Source organism: Oncorhynchus mykiss, chromosome 1 (assembly GCF_013265735.2).
Source record: "Oncorhynchus mykiss isolate Arlee chromosome 1, USDA_OmykA_1.1, whole genome shotgun sequence".
NCBI classification, from domain to species: Eukaryota; Metazoa; Chordata; class Actinopteri; order Salmoniformes; family Salmonidae; genus Oncorhynchus; species Oncorhynchus mykiss.
In genome coordinates, this window is record NC_048565.1 from 30,697,679 (window position 1) to 30,723,710 (window position 26,032).

Sequence of the window (26,032 nt, forward strand, 5' to 3'; positions counted from 1 at the left end):
CAAACAAAAACACAAAATGCAACATCAATTAAAAAGAATGACACTCCTTTCACTCCAAATCGGAGAAACAATTTAGGTGAATGCTTTCATGTCTTTTCAAGGATGGTCTTTATCCCTAAAAGGTCCATGGCATGCTAGAGAGTAACATGTATTGAATCTTTTCACCTCAAGTAACGTATTAAGATTAAGATAAATTTATTTGTCAATTGTACCCAAGGTCGAACTGAAATTTGACTTCCACTTTATCTTAACACCTCAGAAGGACACACATACATGTACAGGTTGGAGAGGTTGGAGCAGGGGGCTGCCACCTAGCCCGTGTTGTGGGGGGTTAAGTGCCTCGCTCAAAGGCACAACGGCAGGCAATGGTATTTAGGATTTGATACCAGCAACCCTCTGGTTGCCAGCTCACTTCCCGCCAGATTCTTCCAGCCAGACCCAGTATTCGAACTGGCAACCCTCCGGTTGCTGGCTCGCCTCGCTAACCGCTACTCTACCTATGTGGGGGATATTCCTGAATATTTATAAATGTTTGTTTCAAGCCATGTGTAGAATGCACCCATACATTAATTTGATCCTATCAATGTTTGGAGAGAAGGTGTTGCATGCCTGAAACAATGATTTGTTGTGCAAAGCCTTGTTTCAGGGATAACCTTGATTGGAAATCATTGATTCCTATTTGAAACCCAGGCAGAGTGGCGATGTGCAAGTCAAAGACAATGTGACTTTGGTTGCCTTTTTGAAGTTTCATTATGTGTGCATGTTTGACCATGACAAACAATTTCCTTGAAATGCCTTCCATTACATGGAGCAGGATGGAAATGTACTGTATGTAGGATTTGATGTCTTTTCCCAGTGGGTTTGTCTTTTATTGTTAATTGCAATATTTTGTATGTTTATGGAGGCCAAAGCCTCCACACTTATCCTGTGGATAGCCATTGGTTTACATAATATTGTGTGTTTTTATGGGGGCCAAAACCTCTACGCTTATCAAGTGGATAGCCATTGGTTTACATAATATTGTGTGTGTTTTTGGAAGCCAAAACCTATCATTTTCCAAGATTTTCTTTTTTTCATATGTACCTCGTATATATTTTAATATCACTTTCCATCTACGGACTAAACATCTCCTGCAACCCGCCTTACCCAATGTGGTACGGATCCGCAATTTTTTATACTTAAGAATCAGAAACCCCATCAAAAGCTAGCCAGCTAACTAGCTACTAGCTAGTAGTCAGTTAGCCATTGCTAGGCTCATCTGCCACTCCTTGGGCTACCTATTATACCTATTTCGCCAATTGGACCGGACTACCAACGTAATTCTGCCCGAGGGGGATGTTTCAACTGGTTCCTCCGTTGCGGCGTCCCCTAAATGCCCACCCGCTAGCCTGCTAGCCGCAGCCCGCTAGCTGTCTAGAGCACATCGGACTGTTAGTTTAAGAGGCCCATCGGACAAATTCTTTGGCCACTATACCAATTTTGTCAATTGGCCTGGTTTACCACCCTGCTAATTCGTCTGCCGAGGTAACTGCACGAGGGGGCCACAACAGACTTTCATTCCATCGTGACGTCCCTCAAAGGCCCTTCTGCTAGCTTGCTATCCCCGGCCCGCTAGCTGCCTGAAGCCACTCACTGGACTCCTATGATCACTCGGCTACGCATGCCTCTTCCTAACGTCAATATACCTTGTCCATTGCTGTTTTGGTTAGTAAACCTTACCTCATTTCACTCTAGAGCCTCCTGGCCTGCTCAATACGCCTTAGTTAACACTTTAGTTCCACCTCCCACACATGCGGTGACATCACCTGGTTTAAATTGTATTTCTAGAGACCATATCTATTTCATTGTCACTATATGCACAGGTTTACCCCACTGTATTCACATCCTACCATACCCTTGTCTGTATATTATGCCTTGAATCTATTCCACCATGCACAGAAATCTACTCCTTTTACTCTCTGTTCTGAACGTACTAGACATCCAGTTCTATTACCCTTTAGCCGTACATTTATCCTACTCCTCCTCTGTTCCTCTGGTGATGTGGAGGTTAATCCAGGCCCTGCAGTAACTAGCTCCACTCCCATTCCCCAGGCGCTCTCATTAGTTGACTTCTGTAACCGTAAACGCCTTGGTTTCATGCATGTTAACATTAGAAGCCTCCTCCCTAAATTTGTTTTATTCACTGCCCTAGCACACTCAACCCGGATGTCCTAGCCGTGTCGGAATCCTGGCTTAGGAAGACCAACAAAAACTCTGAAATTTCCATCCCTAACTATAACATTTTCCGACAAGACAGAACTCCCAAAGGGGGCAGAGTTGCAATCTACTGCAGGGATAGCCTACAGAGTTCTGTCTTACTATCCAGGTCTGTGCCCAAACAATTTGAGCTTCCACTTTTAAAAATCCATCTCTCCAGAAACAAGTCTCTTACCATTACCGCTTTCTATAGACCACCTTCTGCCCCCAGCTGTGCCCTGGACACCATATGCAAATTGATTGCCCCCCATCTATCTTCAGAGCTCGTGCTGCTAGGTGACCTAAACTGGGACATGCTTAACACCCCGGCCATCCTACAATCTAAGCTTGATGCTCTCAATCTCACACAAACTATCAATGAACCCACCAGGTACAACCCCAAATCCATAAACAAGGTCACCCTCATAGATATCATCCTAACCAACCTGCCCTCCAAATACACATCTGCTGTCTTCAACCAGGATCTTAGCGATCACTGCCTCATTGCCTGCATCCGTAATGGGTCTGCGGTCAAGCGACCACCCCTCATCACTGTCAAACACTCACTAAATCACTTCAGCAAGCAGGCTTTTTCGAATCGATCTGGCCCGGGTATCCTGGAAGGATATTGACTTCATTCCGTCAGTAGAGGACGCCTGGTTGTTATTTAAAAGTGTTTTCCTCACCATCTTAAATAAGCATGCCCAGTTCAAAAAATTTAGAGCCAGGAACAGATATAGCCCTTGGTTCACTCCAGACCTGACTGCCATTGACCAGCACAAAAACATCCTGTGGCGTACTGCATTAGCATCGAATAGCCCCCACGATATGCAACTTTTCAGGGAAGTTAGGAACCAATATGCACAGGCAGTTAGGAAAGCAAAGGCTAGCTTTTTCAAACAGAAATTTGCATCCTGTAACACTAACTCCAAAAAGTTCTGGGACACTGTAACATCCATGGAGAATAAGAGAACCTCCTCCCAGCTGCCTACTGCACTGAGGCTAGGAAACATTGTCACCACTGATAAATCCGCAATAATTGAGAATTTCAATAAGCATTTTTTTACGGCTGGCCATGCTTTCCACCTGGCTACCCCTACCCCGGTCAACAGCCATGCACCCCTCACTGCAACATGCCCAAGCCTCCCCATTTCTCCATCACCCATATCCAGATAGCTGATGTTCTGAAAGAGCTGCAAAAACTGGATCCATACAAATAAGCCAGGCTCGACAATCTGGACCCTCTCTTCCTAAAAATATCCGCCGAAATTGTTGCAACCCCTATTACTAGCTTGTTCAACCTCTATTTCATATCGTCTGAGATCTCCAAAGATTGGATAGCTGCCACGGTCATCCCACTCTTTAAAGGGGGAGACACTCTAGACCCAAACTGCTACAGACCTATATTTATCCTACCCTGCCTTTCTAAGGTCTTTGAAAGCCAAGTTAACAAACAGATCACCCAACATTTCGAATCCCACCGTACCCTCTCCACTATGCAATCTGGTTTCCGAGCTGGTCATGGGTGCACCTCAGCCACGCTCAAGGTCCTAAACGATATCATAACCGCCGTCGATAAGAGACATTATTGTGCAGGCGTCTTCATTGACCTGGCCAAGGCTTTCGACTCTGTCAATCACCATAATCTTATCGGAAAACTCAACAGCCTTGGTTTCTCAAATGACTGCCTCGCCTGGTTTACCAACTACTTATCTGACAGAGTTCAGTGTGTGAAATCGGAGGGCCTGTTGTCCGGACCTCTGTCAGTCTCTATGGGGTGCCACAGGGTTCAATCCTCGAGCCGACTCTTTTCTCTGTACACGTCAATGATGTTGCTCTTGCTGCTAGTCCACCTCTACGTAGACGACACCATTCTGTATACTTCTGGCCCTTCTTTGAACATTGTGTTAACTAACCTCCAGACGAACGTCAACGCCATACAACTCTCCTTTCATGGCCTCCAAGTACTCTTCAATGAAAGCAAAACTAAGTGCATGCTCTTCAACCAATCGCTGCTCACACCTACAGTGCCTTGCGAAAGTATTCGGCCCCCTTGAACTTTGCGACCTTTTGCCACATTTCAGGCTTCAAACATAAAGATATAAAACTGTATTTTTTTGTGAAGAATCAACAACAAGTGGGACACAATCATGAAGTGGAACGACATTTATTGGATATTTCAAACTTTTTTAACAAATCAAAAACTGAAAAATTGGGCGTGCAAAATTATTCAGCCCCCTTAAGTTAATACTTTGTAGCGCCACCTTTTGCTGCGATTACAGCTGTAAGTCGCTTGGGCTATGTCTCTATCAGTTTTGCACATCGAGAGACTGAAATTTTTTCCCATTCCTCCTTGCAAAACAGCTCGAGCTCAGTGAGGTTGGATGGAGAGCATTTGTGAACAGCAGTTTTCAGTTCTTTCCACAGATTCTCGATTGGATTCAGGTCTGGACTTTGACTTGGCCATTCTAACACCTGGATATGTTTATTTTTGAACCATTCCATTGTAGATTTTGCTTTATGTTTTGGATCATTGTCTTGTTGGAAGACAAATCTCCGTCCCAGTCTCAGGTCTTTTGCAGACTCCATCAGGTTTTCTTCCAGAATGGTCCTGTATTTGGCTCCATCCATCTTCCCATCAATTTTAACCATCTTCCCTGTCCCTGCTGAAGAAAAGCAGGCCCAAACCATGATGCTGCCACCACCATGTTTGACAGTGGGAATGGTGTGTTCAGGGTGATGAGCTGTGTTGCTTTTACGCCAAACCAACCAATCGCTGCTCACACCTACAGTGCCTTGCGAAAGTATTCGGCCCCCTTGAACTTTGCGACCTTTTGCCACATTTCAGGCTTCAAACATAAAGATATAAAACTGTATTTTTTTGTGAAGAATCAACAACAAGTGGGACACAATCATGAAGTGGAACGACATTTATTGGATATTTCAAACTTTTTTGTTGCCAAAAAGTTCAATTTTGGTTTCATCTGACCAGAGCACCTTCTTCTACATGTTTGGTGTGTCTCCCAGGTGGCTTATGCAAACTTTAAACGACACTTTTTATGGATATCTTTAAGAAATGGCTTTCTTCTTGCCACTCTTCCATAAAGGCCAGATTTGTGCAATATACGACTGATTGTTGTCCTATGGACAGAGTCTTCCACCTCAGCTGTAGATCTCTGCAGTTCATCCAGAGTGATCATGGGCCTCTTGGCTGCATCTCTGATCGGTCTTCTCCTTGTATGAGCTGAAAGTTTAGAGGGACGGCCAGGTCTTGGTAGATTTGCAGTGGTCTGATACTCCTTCCATTTCAATATTATCGCTTGCACAGTGCTCCTTGGGATGTTTAAAGCTTGGGAAATATTTTTGTATCCAAATCCGGCTTTAAACTTCTTCACAACAGTATCTCGGACCTGCCTGGTGTGTTCCTTGTTCTTCATGATGCTCTCTGCGCTTTTAACGGACCTCTGAGACTATCACAGTGCAGGTGCATTTATACGGAGACTTGATTACACACAGGTGGATTGTATTTATCATCATTAGTCATTTAGGTCAACATTGGATCATTCAGAGATCCTCACTGAACTTCTGGAGAGAGTTTGCTGCACTGAAAGTAAAGGGGCTGAATAATTTTGCACGCCCAATTTTTCAGTTTTTGATTTGTTAAAAAAGTTTGAAATATCCAATAAATGTCGTTCCACTTCATGATTGTGTCCCACTTGTTGTTGATTCTTCACAAAAAAATACAGTTTTATATCTTTATGTTTGAAGCCTGAAATGTGGCAAAAGGTCGCAAAGTTCAAGGGGGCCGAATACTTTCGCAAGGCACTGTATATTGCACTGGTCATCCCCGAAGTCAACACTTCCTTTGGCCGCTTTTCCTTGCAGTTCTCTGCTGCCAATGTCTGGAACGAATTGCAAAAATCTCTGAAGCTGGAGACTTTTACCTCCTTCACTAGCTTACAGTGTCCCAGAACTTTTTAGAGTTTGTACTACAGGATGCAAATTTCTGATTGAAAAAGCTAGCCTTTGCTTTCCTAACTGCCTGTGTATATTGGTTCCTAACTTCCCTGAAAAGTTGCATATCACCACTCCAATCAAGTTGTAGAAACATCTCAAGGATGATGAAAGAAACAGGATGCACCTGAGCTCAATTTCGAGTCTCAAAGCAAAAGGTTTGAATACTTATGTAAATAAGGTATTTCTGTTTTTTATTTTTTTTATCATACATTTGTTTTCCCTTTGTCATTATAGGATATTGTGTGTAGATTTCTGAGGATTTTATTTATTTAATCCATTTTAGAATAAGGCTGTAACGTAGGCACTGTATAGTGTAGTATTACCAAGGTTTATGTATTGTTTCCTGGCCTTGCCAGTTTCAATTCCATCCAACTTTAAAAAAAAAAAATGGCCTACTTTCCAATTTTATTTGGAATGGAAAGACCTCAAGAGTCATAGTGACTGCTTTGCACCTAACATATAAAGCTGGATGTCTTGGACTACCTCATAATAAGATGTATTATTGGGCTGCACAACTGCGTTCAATTAAACAATGGACAGCAAACTATCAAGTATTGAAGCCATAATTGTAATACCTTATAATTTATAATATATTCACTAAATGTGCTCATAAACAAAAACTGTCTTGTCATATTTGTTGCATAACGGTATTTTGGTCTTATTATTTATTTATTTTTGCTTTGTTGTTGATTTTTCAGAGCTAAACCTTCCAGGGTACGAAACTTCTTACTCTCTTAACCTATATTTTTTACTTATTTTTTTTATAGATACATTTTGTATGAGTGGGAAGGGAAGTAGGGAGGGTGTGGGAAAGGGATATTTATTGACATTGTATGAAATTTAAATATGCTTGATTGAATACTATGGAGAAAAAAAGGTTAACACTTTTCATTATTCCATAGTGTATCATTATTGATTATTGGATTGTGGCTCTATCCCTTTCATATTTGCAATATTTGAATGTTTAGTCTATAATGTTGCTTGATCCGCTATTAGCTGGACAAAAGTATGCTACATGAAAAGTGCAATACTGTTAATATGTTAATACCGTGTGTTAGTGCGGGTTTTCAGTAAATTTATGTAAATCACAAAGCTCATCTTCATTTCAAGAAAATTGTCAGCAACAAAAGAGTGATTAAACTTGTATACCATGTAGAGCCTTTATTGGGGTATTCTCCTTCATAAACACAATATAATGACTAACATTTCACCTCAATTTCAATATTTCCCTCTGATCCCAAAATAGATCATCATGTTCATATTCAGACAACCGTAAATGGTTTCAAAACTCCTTTAAGAAATTGGTGGATAAATAAGAAAGAATAGGCCTCCCAGGTGGCGCAGTGGTTAAGGGCGCTGTACTGCAGCGCCAGCTGTGCCACCAGAGACTCTGGGTTCGTGCCCAGGCTCTGTCGTAACTGGCCGCGACCGGGAGGTCTGTGGTGCGACGCACAATTGGCCTAGCGTCGTCCGGGTTAGGGAGGGTTTGGCGGTAGGGAAATCAGCGACTCTTGTGGCGGGCTGGGCGCAGTGCGCGCTAACCAAGGTTGCCAGGTGCACGGTGTTTCCTCTGACACATTGGTGCGGCTGGCTTCCGGGTTGGATGTGTTAAGAAGCAGTGCGGCTTGGTTGGGTTGTGTATCGGAGGACGCATGACTTTCAACCTTCGTCTCTCCTGAGCCCGTACGGGAGTTATAACGATGAGACAAGATAGTAGCTACTAAACAATTGGATACCACGAAATTGGGGAGAAAACGGGGTCAAATTAAAAAAGAGAAATAAGAAAGAATCGAGTGAAATATGACTATGCCAGACAGACTTCCTCTGTAATTGCACAGTAAGCGTTTCTAATAATCAAAACTGAACACTGAATAACTGAATAACAAAGAAACAACCGAAACAGTTCTGTCTGGTGCAAACACACAAAGACTGAAACAACAAACACAGTCGAAAACAGGCTACCTAAATATGGTTCTCAATCAGGGACAACGATTGACAGCTGCCTCTGATTGAGAACCATACCAGGCCAAACACAGAAATAGAAAATCACAGACAAACTAACATAGACAACCCACCCAACTCACGCCCTGACCATACTAAAAACAAAGGAACTATGGTCAGAACGTGACAAGTTTTTTAAAAAATAACTTTTTTAAACTAACATTAACATATTCATTATTAGAAAAGGTGTAGCATCACCAAAATCTTAAACAATAACTGGAATTTCTTTGTAATCCACCTATAATTCAGTAAAAACACAATTATACGAATCTGCAATGTTCTCTAAGAGGTTGTTATTTGGACATCCATAGACATCAATTCCTGGCAATGAAACCATGGCCATCTGCCCGCTCTTGAAATGATTTATCCCACTGCAGTAAAAGGTTAAGAAGAGCACATTACGGCTCAAATTAACTGCTTTAAGTTTAAACATACATTTCAAATGGATTTTAAGAATTAGCTAATTGTCTATCACGGATTCTCCTTGAGTGATACAACAAAGATAGAGTAAATGTAATTATTCTGGACATGTTATTTCTATAGAACTACAGTATTAATGTATTGATATAATTCTCACATTAAAATGGACCCTCAAGGTATTGGAACGTAATAGAATCGAATGTATGTAAATGTATTTCAACTTTTTTTATTTGCAGTTTACTTTGTTTTAATGTTTTATGTAGTCACAAAATGGCTTCCTTAAAAGCAGTGGCTTAATTCCATGATAAGACTAGTTAACCATCATACATCTGACATCTTCTGTGAGATAGCTGACTTCTGCGTCATCTAGCTACCAGGGAGATTTTTTCCAAATGTGTCATCTATGCATCCCTGTTTTTGCTTTCTCAAATGAGTGATTATCTGTATTCTACCTTCAATCCCCTTTTGCCATCCAACAATAATAGACAAGAAAGCCACTTATTTCCTTAAGATAATACTTTAGATAATATAATACAGTTCTGAAGTGTTAGTCTTACCTTGTTAACAAGTCTTACAATGTTAACAGTAATTCCACTGCAGTCTATTCTACACCATTTTAAGAGACAGGCAAACATAATCAAGTGGCCGACATGGGACAAGAGGAAAATGTAATCTATCCACAAACTTCTGATCATTACGAGTTACATTATTAATAAACATACAGTATCAGTCAAAAGTTTAGCATACTCCTTCAAGACTGTTGGAAAAGCATTCCAGGTGAAGCTGGTTGACAGAATGCCAAGAGTGTGAAAAGCTGTCATCAAGGCAAAGGGTGGCTACTTTGAATAATCTCAAATATAAAGTACATTTTGATTAACACTCAAATAAACATGTTTAGACACGTTAATAAAAAGTTATGGTTAAAATTGTGAGAGTCATTCGTGCTTGCCTATTTAAGCTTGGTAGAATAATACTATAGTTGCACTTAAAATGGTCATAAGACCAACTGTTATTCCGTCATGCAACCTTGCAAGGGTTTCGCTGTTGAGGAACATTCTCACTTTTGTGTAGGATGCATTGGTGCAATTATATATTTATCCCAGGAATTAAGGCATCAATATCAAGATCTGCCATGCAACATGCTCAAAATAACGATGACCTCGTACCTATCCACATGTGGTGACAATGAGGTCATGCAACAGTGTGCAAAGAATGGGGTCGAAAAGGTCAGTGTGCAAAATCCAGACATGAAAGATTGCTACAAAAGAAACAAAGTGTGGTAGATCAAAAACATCAACACAGGAGAGAGAGTAAGTTTTCCATGCAATTTGTTTAGCTTTTTTGGATACATTAATTCTGGTGTATGATTTAGCATAGGTAGTTAGCTAACGTTTGCTAGCCAAGATTATTGATATACTAACAAGATACATGTCTCTCCGCCCCAACAATGGGAGTCATTGTCCACAAAGCTGCATGGTGGGCAGTCGGTGGTATATTAGTGTGTTTATTTTCACACTTGGATGGCGCTTTCAGAAGCGAACTATTAGATTGTCAGAATGGGTAGCTTACTTTGTAGATACACAATAATTACAAGGAAGTACCCCTCCAGATACACATCATTTTAACTCTCTAAATCCTGTGTAACACCTAGTAATTACATTGTACATTTGCATATATTACATCTACTTCGTGGGGTACATGTGTATTTATTCTCTCACTTGTATGGCAAGGATGTTCAGGTTGTCATAATGGGCAACATACACATTCATTCTAAGTAATTTTTCTATTATAATCTGGGATGACACCCGTATGGTAGACCACAGTAAGTGAGGTTGACCTATGTCTGTTTTTGTAAACTCAACCAAGATAACCCAGATGGTACACTTTTTGGGGGCAACTGCTAGCAACAACATTGAGTGGAGATTTTGAAGTGTGCACATTCAAAGGTAGGTAATTAGAGCATATTGAGCCTCCATTCTGTGTAATCTTTGACACCCAGTGCATCTGTCCACAAAAGATTACAACCTTGTGACAGTTATTACTGAATCAGATGCAACTGAGAAGAAACTAAACACTAAATTGGTGATTTTAATGGAAACTTGACCATTTGTAACAAGCATGGTAGCAAGCATTTGTTGTTACACTTCTGTAATTACAGAATGCAATTACAAACATTTACATGTTGATATACTAATATCAATATGAGTTATTACGATTCACTACAATATTCATTACCGTGTAATTACACATTTAATTACACGGTAATAAGGACCCTTTAAAAATAAGTGTTACCCAATATTGCCCCCTTTAGATTTTATATTGTAATTACATTCAGTAATGCACTTTCTCTTAAGCACTCTGAATGTTTTCTTAATCAATACATACAAACCTCAAAGTTTGTTTTATAACTACTTGTAGAAGAACTCTAGAACCACACACCTATTTCTGAATGACCTCCAAGCTCTCTTAGGCAAGAGTTTTTGAGAAATGAATACACTGAGAGTGCCGCTACACTCCTTCACACCCCCACTCAGTTAAGATCCTCACTTAGATCCTGATGGTGTAAGCCTGTTCCACTACCTACTTCTCTACTTGACTCATCACTCTGAGCCCTAGAAGTAGTGAACATGGATTATAGGGTTATGTCAGTGTACATGGATTGTAGGGTTAGGGTACATGATGAAGATAATCATTGGTTAGGGCCAGTGTACATGAATTTCACACACAGGGAAAAGGACCCCATCTACTGGACGCAGGCCTTATTGCGACTTCAATAAGGCCTGTGGACAGATTGTTCTGTTGGCATGGTTTGCCACTTTCTTCCACTAACAGTCAATTCATTATTAATTGACTATAAGTGGAAGAAAAAGGCAAACCTACTGATTCCCAAACATTTGGTTTTCAGAAATGAACTTCAACATTCCTGAAACTTTGAAAAGAAACATGATTGGGACTGAGGCCAGAATTGAATCACATCAGTGGTAACCTGCATTAGCAAAACAAACACGTAGCTTTTCATTGCTTTTGTTTAGGGGTGTCGGAGGTCAAATCCACAATTGGATGCACCAAGTCATGTTAGTAGAAATATCATTCAGCCGCATTACAAGTTCGAACACTCGAATGTGTGAGGTAATCTACACCTCGAATAGGCTGATATAAATCAAAATTATTGAGCTTATTTATTTTAAATTTGAGTGTCATTATTTCTATATCGCCTACACTTTCTTGCTCTGAACTTCTAATGCGGGTTTGATATAGGGATGGTTTTAGTGGCAGCCGCTCATGGATTTGACAGCTCTAACGCAGTTACACCTCTGACACCACCTAAACAAAAGCAATGAAAAAGCTATATGTTTTTGAGCAAAAACAAGTTGCCGGTGACCTATGTGAGAATGCTGTAAATTGACTACAGCTCAGCGTTCAACACCATTGTACCCACAAAGTTTATCACTAAGCTAAGGACCCCGGGACCAAACACCTCCCTCTGCAACTGGATCTTGAACTTCCTGATGGGCTGCCCCCAGGTTGTAAGAGTAGGAAACAACACATCTGCCACGCTGATCCTCAACACTGGGGCCCCTCAGGGTGCGTGCTTTGTCTCCTCTCTTGTACTCCCTGTTCACCCACAACTGCGTGGCCAAGCATGTCTCCAACACAATCATTAAGTTTGCTGACGACACAACTGTGGTAGGCCTGATCATCTACAACAATGCGACAGCCTATATGGAGGAGGTGTGAGCCCTGGCAGTGTGGTGCCAGGACGACAACCTTTCCTTTCAATGTGAGCAAGACAAAGGAGCTGATTGTGGACTATAGGAAAAGGAGGGTCAAACAGGCCACCATTAAGATCGACTGGGCTGAAGTGGAGCGGGTCGAGAATTTCAAGTTCCTTGGTGTCCACATCACCAATGAACTATCATGGTCTAAACACACCAAGACAGTTGTGAAGAGGACACGACAACACCTTTTCCCTCTCATGAGACTGAAAAGATTTGGCATAGGTCCCCAGATCCTCAAAAAGTTCTACAGCTGCACCATCGAGAGCATCCTGACCGGTTGCATGCCCGCCCTGTATGGCAACTGCTCGGCATCTGACCGTAAGGTGCTACATAGGGTAGTGCCTACAGCCTAGTACATTACTGTGGCAAAGCTAGGCAGTCAGGAAGGCCCAAAAAATTGTCAAAGACTACAGTTATCCAATTCATAGACTGTTCTCTCTGCTACCGCATGGCAAGCTGTACCGGAGCGCCAAGTCTAGTTCCAAAAGGCTTCTTAACAGCTTCTTACACCAAGCCTTAAGACTGCTGAACAATTAATGAAATGGCTACCCGGACTATTTACATTGACCCCCCCTCCTTTGGTTTTACACTGATGCTACCCGCTGCTTATTATCTATGCATGGTCACTTTACCTCTACCAACATGAACAAATTAGCTCAATTAACCTGTACCCCCGCACATTGACTTGGTACCGGTACCCCCTGTATATATTTTTGTTATTATTATGTAATTTTCTTGTGTTACTTTATTTTGTTTACTTTAGTTTATTTAGTAAATATTTGCTTAACTCTATTTCTTGAACTGCATTGTTGGTTAAGGGTTTCACAGTAAGGTGAAAATGAGATTAAAATGAGATTTGATTTGATCAAATTGAACTCTGGCCTGTATCAGGTAGGCCTAAGGAACCTGTGTATTGAACTACTGCAGTGCCTTCAGAAAGTATTTATATCCCTTGACTTATTCCCCATTTGTTTTTGCGTTAGAGCTTGAATTCAAAATTGATTAAATATTTTATTTTTTCACCCAGCTACACACAAAACCCCATAATGAAAAAACGAAAACAAGTTTTAAGAAATTTTTGCACATTTATAGAAATTGAAATACAGTAATGTCTCATTTCCATAAGTTTTCACACCCCTGAGTCAATACTTTGTAGAAACACATTTGGCAGCGATTACAGCTGTGAGTCTTTCTGGGTAAGTCTGTAAGAGCTTTCCACACCTGGATTGTGCAACATTTGCCTATTATTCTTTTCAAAATTCTTCAAGCTCTGTCAAATTGGTTGTTGATCTTGGCTGGACAACCATTTTCAGTTCTTGTCATAGATTTTCAAGTAGATTTCAGTCAAAACTGTAACTCAGCCACTCAAGAACATTCACTGTCTTCTTGGTACATTAAGCAACTCCAGTGTATATTTGGGCTTGTGTTTTAGGTTATTGTCCTGCTGAAATGTGAATTTGTCTTCCAGTTACTGGTGGAAAGCAGACTAAACAAGGTTTTTGTCTAGGATTTTGCCCGTGCATTCCATTTATTTATTGGCCTGAAAAATTCCCCACTCCTTAACGATTACAGGCATACCCATAACATGATGCAGCCACCACTACCCTTGAAAATATTCAGGACAAAAAGTTAATTGCTTTGCCACATTTTATAAAAGTATTACTACCTTAGTGCGTTGTTGGAAACAGGATTCATGTTTTGGTATATTTTTATTCTGTACAGGCTTCCTTCTTTTAACTCTGTCAATTAGGTTAGTATTGTGGAGAAACTACAGTACAATGTTGTTGATCCATCCTCAGTTTTCTCCTATCACAGCCATTAAACTCTGTAACTGTTAGTCACCATTGGCCTTATGGTGATCCCTGAGTGGTTTCCTTCCTTTCCGGCAACTGAGTTAGAAAGGATGCCTGTATCTATACACCATCCAAAGTGTAATGTTTGTTTCTTTATAGTTTTTTTGGGGGGGGGGGGGGGAGGGGGGGGTATTAAAAAATACAATCTACCTGCAGTGAAGCTGCTCAACATTTACGTTACAATCAGTCATCTAACAGACTCCCATCCCATCCCACAGAAGCAACCAGGGTCAACGCCCTGCTTAAGGCCACGTCGACAGATCTCCCACAGGGCCAAAAACGGGGATCCGAACCAGCGACATATCAGCCACTGGCCCAAGCTCCCAACCCGCCAGGTCACCAGCCCTCCAAGATCCCCCCCAACAACCAACAAAATTAACAAAAGACAAAAAAGACAAAGAGAAAGGAAAACAGAAAACAATGCAAAAAACAAATTATATCAAGGACAACAAAAATCATAATAGCAAGGTCCACTAAATACATTTGAGTGCATGTATGGTGCATGTAAGAGTAATTAATAACTTCACCATGCTTAAAACCTCTTGGGGTTAGGGGGAAGAATTTTCAATGTTGGATAAATAGCGTGCCCAATTTCAACTTCCTGCTACTCATGCCAAGAATATAAGATATACATATTATTTATATATTTGGATAGAAAATACTATGAAGTTTCTAAAACTGTTTGAGTCATGTCTGTGAGTATAACAGAACTTATGTAGCAAGCAAAACCCAGAGGACTAACTGTTCAGATTTTTTATTTTCCTCTCTCTGTTCCCTGAGTTGTCATTGCCCAGGGATATGTTTTCAGTTCCTACCGCTTCCACTGGATGTCACCAGTCTTTGGAATTTGGTTGAGGTTATTCCTTTGTGCAATGAAGAAGTAGGCCAACTAGGAACTGGGTACACTGTTGAGAGTTGCGCAAGACGTAAAACGTATCGCTGGTTTGTTTTCATTCCTGTATTGAACACAGAAAGACCCGTCTACAATTTGATAGATTATTAACGTTTAAAAATACCAACCTAAAGTTGTATTACAAAAGTAGTTTGAAATATTTTGGCAAAGTTTATAGGCAACTTTTGAAAGATTTTGTAGTGACGTTGTGTTTTTTGTAAGCTGTTTTTTCTGGATCAAACGCGCTTTATAAATGGAACATTTGGATATATATGGACAGAATTAATCTAACAAAATGACCAATTGTGATGTTTATGGGACATATTGAAGTGCCAACAAAAGAAGCTTGTCACAGGTAAGGCATGTTTTATATTTTATTTCAGCGTTTTGTGTAGCGCCTGCAGGGTTGAAATATGCTAAAGGAATAATCCAATGACTGCTTTTTATTTTGGCCCATCTACAAATAGATGGGTGCCCTTCTTTGGATGGCAATGGTTAACCTCCCTGAGGGACCTTATAGATAATTATATGTGTGGGGTACAGAGATGAGGAAGTCATTCAAAAATCATGTCAAACAATGTTATTGCAGTCAGAGTGAGTCCATGCAACTTATTATGTGACTTGTTAAGCACATTTTTACTCCTGAACTTATTTGGACTTTCAAAAAACATAATTCCACTTTGACAAAAATCTCAATGTAATAAATTAAAAATGTGTGCTGTAACACAACAAAAGTCAAGGGTTGTGGATACTTTCTGAAGGCACTGTATCTGTGTAGTCGCTACAACCCTAATCTAGCACATCTGATTCTAATATAGCTGGTTGATAAACTGAATCAGGTTAGTGACAACTGGGGTAAGATTGAAAACCTACAGGAGGGTAGCACTCCTGGATCAGATTTGGATAGCTCTGATGTAGTGTATTGTATAAAAGGAGACAGACAATAGAGAGACAACCAGAAATTAAGAGCCCATTACAAGCGGGAAATTTTATTATGGGATAACAGCACATAAAGCACATCTAAAATCGATGTGTCCAATGCACTTTTAATAAAGGTAATATTAAAGGTACAGTTTCTAAGTACAATATAACAACATTCATATTAGAATGGAAAGTATTTAAAAGACAACATTGCATTTCTTATTTTTCTTTACACCTGTATGTACAAAATGAATCAAAATACTTATTTCCATATTTAAGAATCAGACAAGAAGGAGCAAAACTACTTTTGTGAATAGACTACCTGCTAAAGAGAGCTCAAAAGAGCTGGATAAAAAGGTACATGATCATCTGTTCCCATCGTAAGTAGCAAACATGTGACTTAAAAATTTGTGACAACCACATACCGGTTTCTGCTTTCTACAGTTCATACTGCTTTCACAAGGAGAAATATCCCACCCACACTCGACCCATCATGAAGTTACCCCAACCCCTTGAGCTTACATTAAACACAGAACATTAAAGAAATTCAGATGTGTTGTATGCATCTTTTGCATACACATATGAATATTTGAAATACAATGCATTAGTCAATTATCTGTTCTCAATAAAGAAATCAGCATTTTATGATCACAAAACAAAGTGAAAAACATCAACGTGGATTGTCCATTCTTTTGTCAAATCCAGAACCTGGATCAGCAGGTCATCTTTTATGCAATATTGTCAGCCAGAATGTACTTCATCAATTTGACCATTTTACATTACTACATCCTTCCCAGTTATGCTACTCAGACGAGAGGGAGAAAACGTATTTATGTCATCCGAATATCTAACATGGTGCCTTAAATAAACAAGAAAATGTGAACTTTATAAAGACAGAATATGAGAAATGTAGTAACACATAGGTGACAGAGTTAACCTACGTGCAAATACATTGTCAGCTGAGTACATGTTCGGAAAACAAAAACAATAACATTGAAAACCATTTATGCATCCTGTAACACTGAGAGGCACTCAGTGTAGTACATTGTGTATTATTGCAAGCACATTCTGGCTGATATTTGCTACTGAGTGAAAAGAAAAAAAAGGTTACAAAAAAATATCTAACCTCTAAACGGTGATCTTTTTCATGTACATTTTTTCTAATAACACAATGGTGGTGCCAAAGGTCTAAACTGGTCTAAAAGAAAAACACTGTTTCAGGGCAGACTAACTTTGAAATAAGGAAGCCAGAAAATGGCTGTTTTAAATGGACAATAGCACAGTACTTTCCTATGTAAAGTAAAGTACTACACAGCTTAAAGAGGTAAATACTCCGCATTTGCAAATATGACCAGCTACAGCCTCAGAAAGTGGTTTTTTACAATCAGAACAAAGAAAAACAATACTGCTGTTTTAGACTTTTTTTTCAGAAATCAGAAGAGCAACCCTTAAATAACCTGTTCATTAGTAGATACTGGTTTTGATAATAATTTAAGTGAGAAGGAAATAAGAGCCTTACCCCAGGACTAGCACACTGATACAGGTACTGTACTGGCTGGGTTTTGAAGTAAATTTACCACTATCATCATCATTATCATTACCATGATTATTTATTGTCCTAATATCAATAATGCACCAATACTTAATGAAATTAATGGACTAATAGGGTGGCCAAGTCTAGGAATCAAGACTTTGTCCACAAAAGGAACTTACCTAGCACCACACATCAAGATAACACAAAATAAATGTTGGCACACCCTACCACTATCAATCTAATCCTAAAGGAGAGAAGGATATTAAAATCAGAGATATTGTACAGCATGGTGTATTTGCTAAACATATACATATTTGTAGGCCTTAGTAGCAGTATTTTCTCCTTACCTATACAGACAGAAGTTACAAAGTTACCTTTATACATGTGATCAATAATAACATTAAATATTGTGGATTAAAAGTTGAGGATGAGGGAGAGAGAGAAATGAAGATATATAGTTTACAGGTCATGAGGTTTTATCCTCCACCTGGGAACAGAACCAATCAAATATACTGACTAAACAATATAACAACCAGAACCAAATAACACAAATTAAAACAAAAACAAAAGTGAAAAATAAGAAGTGTATTTACATGCAGATGTCCAAAGCCTATGCACAAAATTAAAATAATGCACCACATATTATTGCTTGACATTCGATTATGGCTAGAAGTTTTTTTTCTCTCAATTTTCCATTTTTACTATATTCTAAAATGTTTTTTTTTAATTTTTTAAAATCTTAAAACTGTATTAGCTGTGCTTTGGAAAATGAGAGTATTGTTAAAATGCAATTCAACTGACTGATAGATCTGGGTAACTCTTCAATACAGCACAGTTGTAAGCATGACATCACACATACCTTTACAATCTATATACCTATGGCAAATAAATAGGAGTCCCATGATTCCTAGGCAGTCAAATCATCTCAAGATAACATGTATGACATGCAGGATGGTGTGTTGTTCCTTGTCAACTTGTCTCTTTTTCTACCAATTACTCTGCACTGAACACGTCATGAGACTGAGTGGTTAGTCATTTGCTCCAGTGCGCTTTGAAGGACTATAAATTGTAAAGAGGTATTATGTCATGCTTATAACACTTAAACCCTATACGGGATGGAACAAATCTCTGTGTTACCGAATCCAGGGAAAGACCTACCAGACTCCTCATTCACATAACCCTTTCCCTCTTAGTTTATTAAAGCCTTGTCTGGGGTTTATCTTATGCACACAAACACACACACACACGCACACTATTGCTTGTTTACACGAGTGACACAGAGACAGAAGGACCATAAGGTGTTATTCACATTGATATACTAGCAGACTCAGCAGCAATCCTTTGCTACATATGTCTAAAATGAAAGCATGCAGGATGATGTGTCCCTCCACGCCATGTGGGTGCAGAGATGTTTGTTGAAACTGACAGACACAATGCCTCTGATCATTTCCCATTGTCAAATCAATATTGCTATCAAACTGTACACAAAGACTAAAAGGAGGACATAACAACACAGTGAACAGACCTATAATTTAGGACCAGTTTGATAGACATAGAGACAGAGAAGGACATCTGTGTTTCAGGAAATGGGATTCCACTCCAGTGGCTACCTGGCAGAAACCTATCATAGTTACTTACACACAGCTACCAAATAGTTCTTGGCTGAGAATATGCTAGGGGGCAAGCGTAGAAAAAGTAAAGATTTGACTGACTTAGTGAAAAGAAGGTACAGTACTGCATGTCCAATGTGCAAAAAAAAGTTAACCTGCCTCCTATAATAAATCAAGAGCTGTCAAAGAGTATGAGAAGCTCATAAATTAATGAAATAGCAAAGCATATGCTACGCATACATTATGTCCAGAGGAAAGAGACCTGCTTCCCCGGTCTGTCTGTATGTTACCTCCCTGAGCATCCATGTCTCTCTCACTGGGCCACAGGGCAGGCCCGCTATCACCTGGATTGTCAATCACTGTTTGAGACAGACTGGGTTTCACTGGTTGGGAGTAGTGGTTACTGGTGGTCACCCAGGCCCTTATTTAAGCACAGCATTAATACAGCCGAAAGAAGAGATATTTTATATTGCGTAAGTATATTTGGTTTATCTAAACACAGAGGGTAATCATAATAATAAATTTGTGACAATGGCCCTGGTGACATTGGAGTCCACATGAAGAACGTTATCATTGGAATTGTATCTAACATAAATATAGTGTAGATAAAATAATAACTATTCTGTATGGCCAATGGGAAAACTGGCTGTAAACATGGAAAAAATAAAGTTTGTTTTTGTTATGAGCTTGACTTCTAGTTCTGGTGCTTAGCCAAACAGCCCCTTAAGTACTTTACATCAGCAATGGAAAATACTACTCAGTAATGAATTTCACATGTTCTTCTTAACCACTTAATATTGAACATCCCTGAACAAACATAAACTAAACCTAATGAGGACCAACAACAAAAGAGATCAAATTTCAAACAGAAAGTGTAAAATAACTCTTCCCTGAGGGGTGACAGCACAAGATTCTCTGTCTTGTACAAATTTCACGGCAGAGGAATGATCGTGTGCAAAAAAAATAAAACAACACTATGGTGAGGGTTGTGTCTAAACTGCACCCATGCTGTTATGGGTTATCTAAAGGGATATCAGGATTAAATGGGAATTCTCTACAAGCCACCACTGAGTTTTCTGGAATGTCAGAACAATTAATTCTATATTATGGGCATGTAAACGGCAAAGCAGGAGCAACAACTACTTACTATATGGCACATCCAGAGGGTTTTCTACCGCTTCTCTACCACACCGACAAGACACACGCAACAAAACCACAACAACAAAGCATTCTGAAAATAGCACTTGTTCTACCATTGTCATGAATCTCTACTAGTCATACAAACAGCTTCTCTAATTATTGCAGGAATATAGTAAGTGCTACCTGACTTCTCTTTCTCCCCCCCTCTCTTTCATGAGTTTATTTCACTCTACATGTTACAAAAATAGAAGCTTTACTACCAGACAAGGCTTTCAATATTACATCTCCTTCTTCCCCCTTTTCTGTCCCATAACAAATGGCATAGCTTGGCTGAGGCCTTTGGGGAAGAGGCAGTCACAGTCACTCCTCCACACTGATAACACAAACACACTAGCATGTAAGGGTAAACAGAAGGATCAACAGATGGTCTGAGGCCTGTGTGGACCACTCTCTAATTGGCATTGTACTGTATTTCAAAAGTTCTCTATCACATGGCCTTCTGTGTCTCTACTTTCCACTAGATGGAGACGTTGGATTGAGCAGGAAACATCTTCAGCATCAGCAATTCAGCCCAGGTTTATTTTTCATGTGTGCTTTTGTTTGAGAGTGCAGATGCATGTGTGTCGGCGGTATTAAACTAATAGGTGATGGAGTGAATGTGACTTGCCTGCCTCTCCAGAACATACCATCCTAGCAATCTCACAGCCAAACCCAAACTAGCCAAAACAAACCCCCACCCAGAACAGCATTGTCTGCAGCTCTAAGGACTAGCCTCTGTGACCATGGTTCAACTGGTATTTCTTGTGCACATGCAACACATCACTAGGTAATATACAAGTCTTAAATTAAAGAAAGGTGCAAATAAAAGTGCCTTATCAATTCAACAATTAAGAATTGTCTAACTACTAATATCATACATTTTATTTAAAATAGAATCTATAAACATTACTTTTTTTCTGTATAGTAAGTACTTATACGTATACCCTGTAGTACATTATAAAACAGGTGGAATGGACCCTTATTGTTGTGGCGGTGCCCTATGTTTCTCCAGGGTATCTGTCCACACAAGGATTAATAGCAGATGGCCTTACATGATTTCACTAAGCAACCATGGTGGATGGAGTCTTTGACAGCTAAAATCATTGTGTTTTGACTAGAATTACCAGAATTCTACTTTTCTTTTTAGATGATTGTCCATAGAGAGGTGCCGTTTACATTGCCTCACACTGAAGGAGCCTCTCTCAAAGTCGCTGCGAGTTCTCATTCTAAAAACTGCATTCCAAACATACAACTAAACACAAGAGAACAGGGGCTGAACTTGACCAGGACATGCACATTAGCAGCAATGAATTTCCATTTGTGATTCTCACAGAAGCTTTACCAAGGATTAATGGAGGATAAACATGCCCTGGCAGCTATCTTCGTTGGTGTATATGATACAGTTTAGATTGAAACTGTATTCCAATGCAATAAGAGATGGGACATTGAAGCTCCAGAGGAGAAGTGGAGAGCCAGATCGTTGGATGCTGAGGAGAATTTTAAGTTAGGCATCTGCACAGACATATTCACTAATTTTCTCCATACAGTAAATTATCTTTTGTGGAAACAAGTCCAAACAATGACTGCTAAACAGTGTGAGACATCCTGGGAACATGCTGGAATGATGTGCATGAGAGGGTCAAGTTCATCCAAAAAGAAAGCATTGTCTCCAACTTTTCTTCATGTCCCCTGGGCTTAGAGTCCCACCTGGGATCTAAACGGAGACAACTAAACCCAGTGAAATAAACAGACAGAATCAAACCCCCCACAACCCTCCCCCCCAGAAAGAAAAATAGATAAAAGTGTGCAGTGTGCCGTCCGTCCTGGTTTGTGCAGGGCACCGTTAAAGTGTCTCAGATTCATGCTCCCTATGACATTCCCCGCGTGGCCACACTGGCACCTGGCAGGGCTACTGGCTACCCGTCAATGGGCATGGACTGCTCAAAGTCCGATCCGAAGAGCTCCTTGTATAACGGGGGAAAGTGGGAACGCACAATGTCTGGGTATATTGCTTTGAAAGCCGTCAGCTTCTCTGTATGCCTGCTGCACAGCGCCCGCAGTGTTGACACTTTGCATATCAACTGTGTGAGAAAAGAAAAGAGACAGGCTGTTATTTAGATTCACAGTAAGGCAAGGACATGGAGATACGCTAAAGAAAAACATCTCTAAATTCACTTTCACACAGGGGCAAACAGACTGGTAAATATTGATACAGGCACTCAAGCAGGGGAAATCTTGACACTTCTTATGGAGCTTGCATGCCATTGTTACATATCTTCTCATCTCTGCTCAAAAATATGAACTTAGTTTATCTTGCGTATGCTGCCAACCATGAAATCTACTGCTTCATTTTCATACAATAATGGATCACTGCATTACTGTAAACAATCTTTTTCAGAGTTCAGGAGAGGTTTCGATAATCCAGCTGAGTTCAGGTCTTTATAGTTGCCCTTATAGATGGCAGATATAGTTAGAGTAGGTGTATGGGTGTGAGGTTTACCTTGGTGAGTATGCCATCCTCTCTGTGGTTCTTCTGCAGGACATGCTGCAGTGCCAGCTGGATCTTCTGCTGGAGTTTCTCCACCTTTACCTTCTCCTGGAGCCAGGACCGGTCTACACAGAGAATAAGAAACACACTCATTATCAGCACTGCAATGTTTACAGAATCTACAGTTGATGAATACACCGAGTATACCAAACATTAGGAACACCTTCCGAATGGCTCACATGAACACCATTATCCCAGAAACCTAGACTCACTCCAATTCGCATACCGCCCCAACAGATGATGCAATCTCAATTGCACGCCACACTGCCCTTTTCCACCAGGACAAAAGGAACACCTATGCGAGAATGCTGTTCATTGACTACAGCTCAGCATTGCCACAAAGCTCATCACTAAGCTAAGGACCCTGGGACTAAACACCTCCCTCTGCAATTGGATCCTGGACTTCCTGACGGGTCACGCCCAGGTGGTAAGAGTAGGCAACATCACATCTGCCACGCTGATCCTCAACAAGGAGGCCCATCAGGGGTACGTGCTTAGTCCCCACCTATACTCCCTGTTCACCCACGACTGCATGGCCAAGCACAACCCAATCATTAAGTTTGAATACAACACAATGTGGTAGGCCTGATCACCGACAATGATTAGACAGCCTACAGTGACTTGCGAAACTATTCACCCCCTTGGCATTTTTCCTATTTTGTTGCCTTACAACCTGGAATTAAAATTTATTTCTTGGGGTGTTTGTATTATTGATTTACACAATATGCCTATCACTTTGAAGATGCAAAATCCTTTTTATAAAAAAAAACCCAAGAAATAATAAGAAAAAAAAAACAGAAGACATGAGCGTGCATAACTGTTGGGTTTGCGCCAGACATAGTGTTTTCCTTGATGGTCAAAAAGCTAAATTTCTGTTTCATCGGACCAGAGTACCTTCTATATGTTTGGGGAGTCTCCCACATGCCTTTTGGCGAACACCAAACGTGTTTGCTTATTTTTTTTCTTTAAGCAATGGCTTTTTTTCTGCCACTCTTCAGTAAAGCCCAGCTCTGTGGAGTGTACGACTTAAAGTGGTCCGATGGACAGATACTCCAATCTCCACTGTGGAGCTTTGCAGCTCCTTCAGGGTTATCTTTGGTCTCTTTGTTGCTTCTCTGATTAATGCCCTCCTTGCCTGGTGAGCGGCCCTCACTTGGCAGCTTTGTTGTGGTGCCATATTCTTTCCATTTTCTAATAATGGATTTAATGGTGTTCCGTGGGATGTTCAAAGTTTCTGATATGTTTTTATAACCCAACCCTGATCTGTACTTCTCCACAACTTTGTCCCTGACCTGTTTGGAGAGCTCCTTGGTGTTCATGGCGCCGCTTGCTTGGTGGTGCCCCTTGCTTAGTGGTGCCCCTTGCTTAGTGGTGTTGCAGACTCTGGGGCCTTTCAGAACAGGTGTATATATACTGATCATGTGACACTTAAACTCCACCTGTGTACAATCAAACTAAATTTGTGACTTTTGAGGGTAATTGGTTGCAACACATCTTATTTAGGGGCTTCATGTCAAATACATATGCACGCACCACTTTTCCGTTTTTCATTTCTCTTCACCAATTTGGACTATTTTGTGTATGTTCATTACATGAAATCCAAATAAAATCAATTTAAATTACAGGTAATTTAACAAAATAGGAAAAACGCCAAGGGGGATGAATACTTTTGCAAGGCACTCTATAGGGAGGAGGTCAGAGACCTGGTAGTGTGGTGCCAGGACAACAACCTCTCCCTCAATGTGCTGATCATGGACTACAAGAAAAGGCCAAACAGGCCCCCATTAACATTGACGGGGCTGAAGTGGAGCGGGTCGAGAGCTTGAAGTTCCTTGGTGTCCACATCACCGACAAACTATCATGGTCCAAACACACCAAGACTGTGGTGAAGAGGGCACGACAACGCCTATTCCCCCTCTGAAGAATGACAAGATTTGTCATGGACCCCAGATCATCAAAAAGTTCTACAGCTACACCCTCGAGAGCATTCTGAGCGGTTGCATCAATGCCTGGTATGGCAACTGCTCGGCATTCGACAGTAAGGCGCTACAGAAGGTAGTGCGTACAGCTCAATACATCACTGGGGCCAACATTCCTGCCATCCAGGACCTCTATACTAGGCGGTGTCAGAGTAAGGCCCAAAAAATTGTCAAAAACTCCAGTCACCCAAGTCATAAACTGTTCTCTCTGCTATTGCATGGCAAGCGGTACCAGAGTGCCAAGTCTAGGTCCCAAAGGCTCCTTAACAGCTTTTACCCCCAATAAGACTGCTGAACAATTAATCAAATGGCCACCCAGACTATTTGCATTGACACCCCCTCCTTGGTTTTACACTGCTGCTACTTGCTGTTCATTATCTACTTTACCCCTACCCACACGTACAAATTACCTTGACTAACCTGTATCCTCGCACATTGACTCGGTACCGGTATTCCCGGTATATAGCCTTGTTATTGTTAGTGTATTGTGTTACATATTTTCTAAATAAACTAAAGTAAAAAAAAAAGTATTTTCTTCAAACTGCATTGTTGGTTAAGGGCTTGTAAGTAAGTATTTCACGGTAAGATCTACACCTGTTGTATTCGGCACATGTGGCAAACAAAATTTGATTTGATTTAATATTGAGTTGCACCCACTTTTGCCCTCGTCGGGGCATGGACTCTACAAGGTGTCGAATGCGTTCTACCGGGATGCTGGCCCATATTAACTCCAATGCTTCCCACAGTTGTGTCAAGTTGGCAGGATGTCTTTTGGGTGGTGGATCATTCTTGATGTATAAGGGAAACTGCGTTGCAGTTCTTGACACAAACCGGTTCGCCTGGCACCTACTACCATACCCCTTTCAAAGGCACTTATTAAGTATTTCCCTGTGAATGGCACAATGTTTAAAAATCATTCTTTAACATGTCTCCCCCCCTTCATCTACACTGATTTAAGTGGATTTAACAAGGGATCGTAACTTTCATCTGGATTCACTTGGTCAATCTATGTCATGGAAAGAACAGGTGTCCCTAATGTTTTGTCAACTCAGTGTATGTTGTAC

General features: G+C 40.4%; 1 protein-coding gene across 2 annotated transcripts in view; it reads right to left on the reverse strand.

Moving 5' to 3' along the window:
* Positions 1-16,159: 16,159 nt before the first annotated feature.
* Positions 16,160-26,032, reverse strand: part of LOC110520931 (nuclear receptor ROR-alpha A) — a 267,888-nt gene continuing 258,015 nt past the window's right edge. For both annotated transcript variants that reach the window (XM_021598357.2, XM_021598368.2), the window contains 2 exons: positions 22,942-23,054; positions 16,160-22,522 (listed from right to left, as the gene is read on the reverse strand). In XM_021598357.2, coding sequence (XP_021454032.2) covers positions 22,358-22,522; positions 22,942-23,054 — 278 coding nt within the window. In that variant the 3' untranslated portion in view covers positions 16,160-22,357. The remainder of the gene's footprint in view (positions 22,523-22,941; positions 23,055-26,032) is intronic.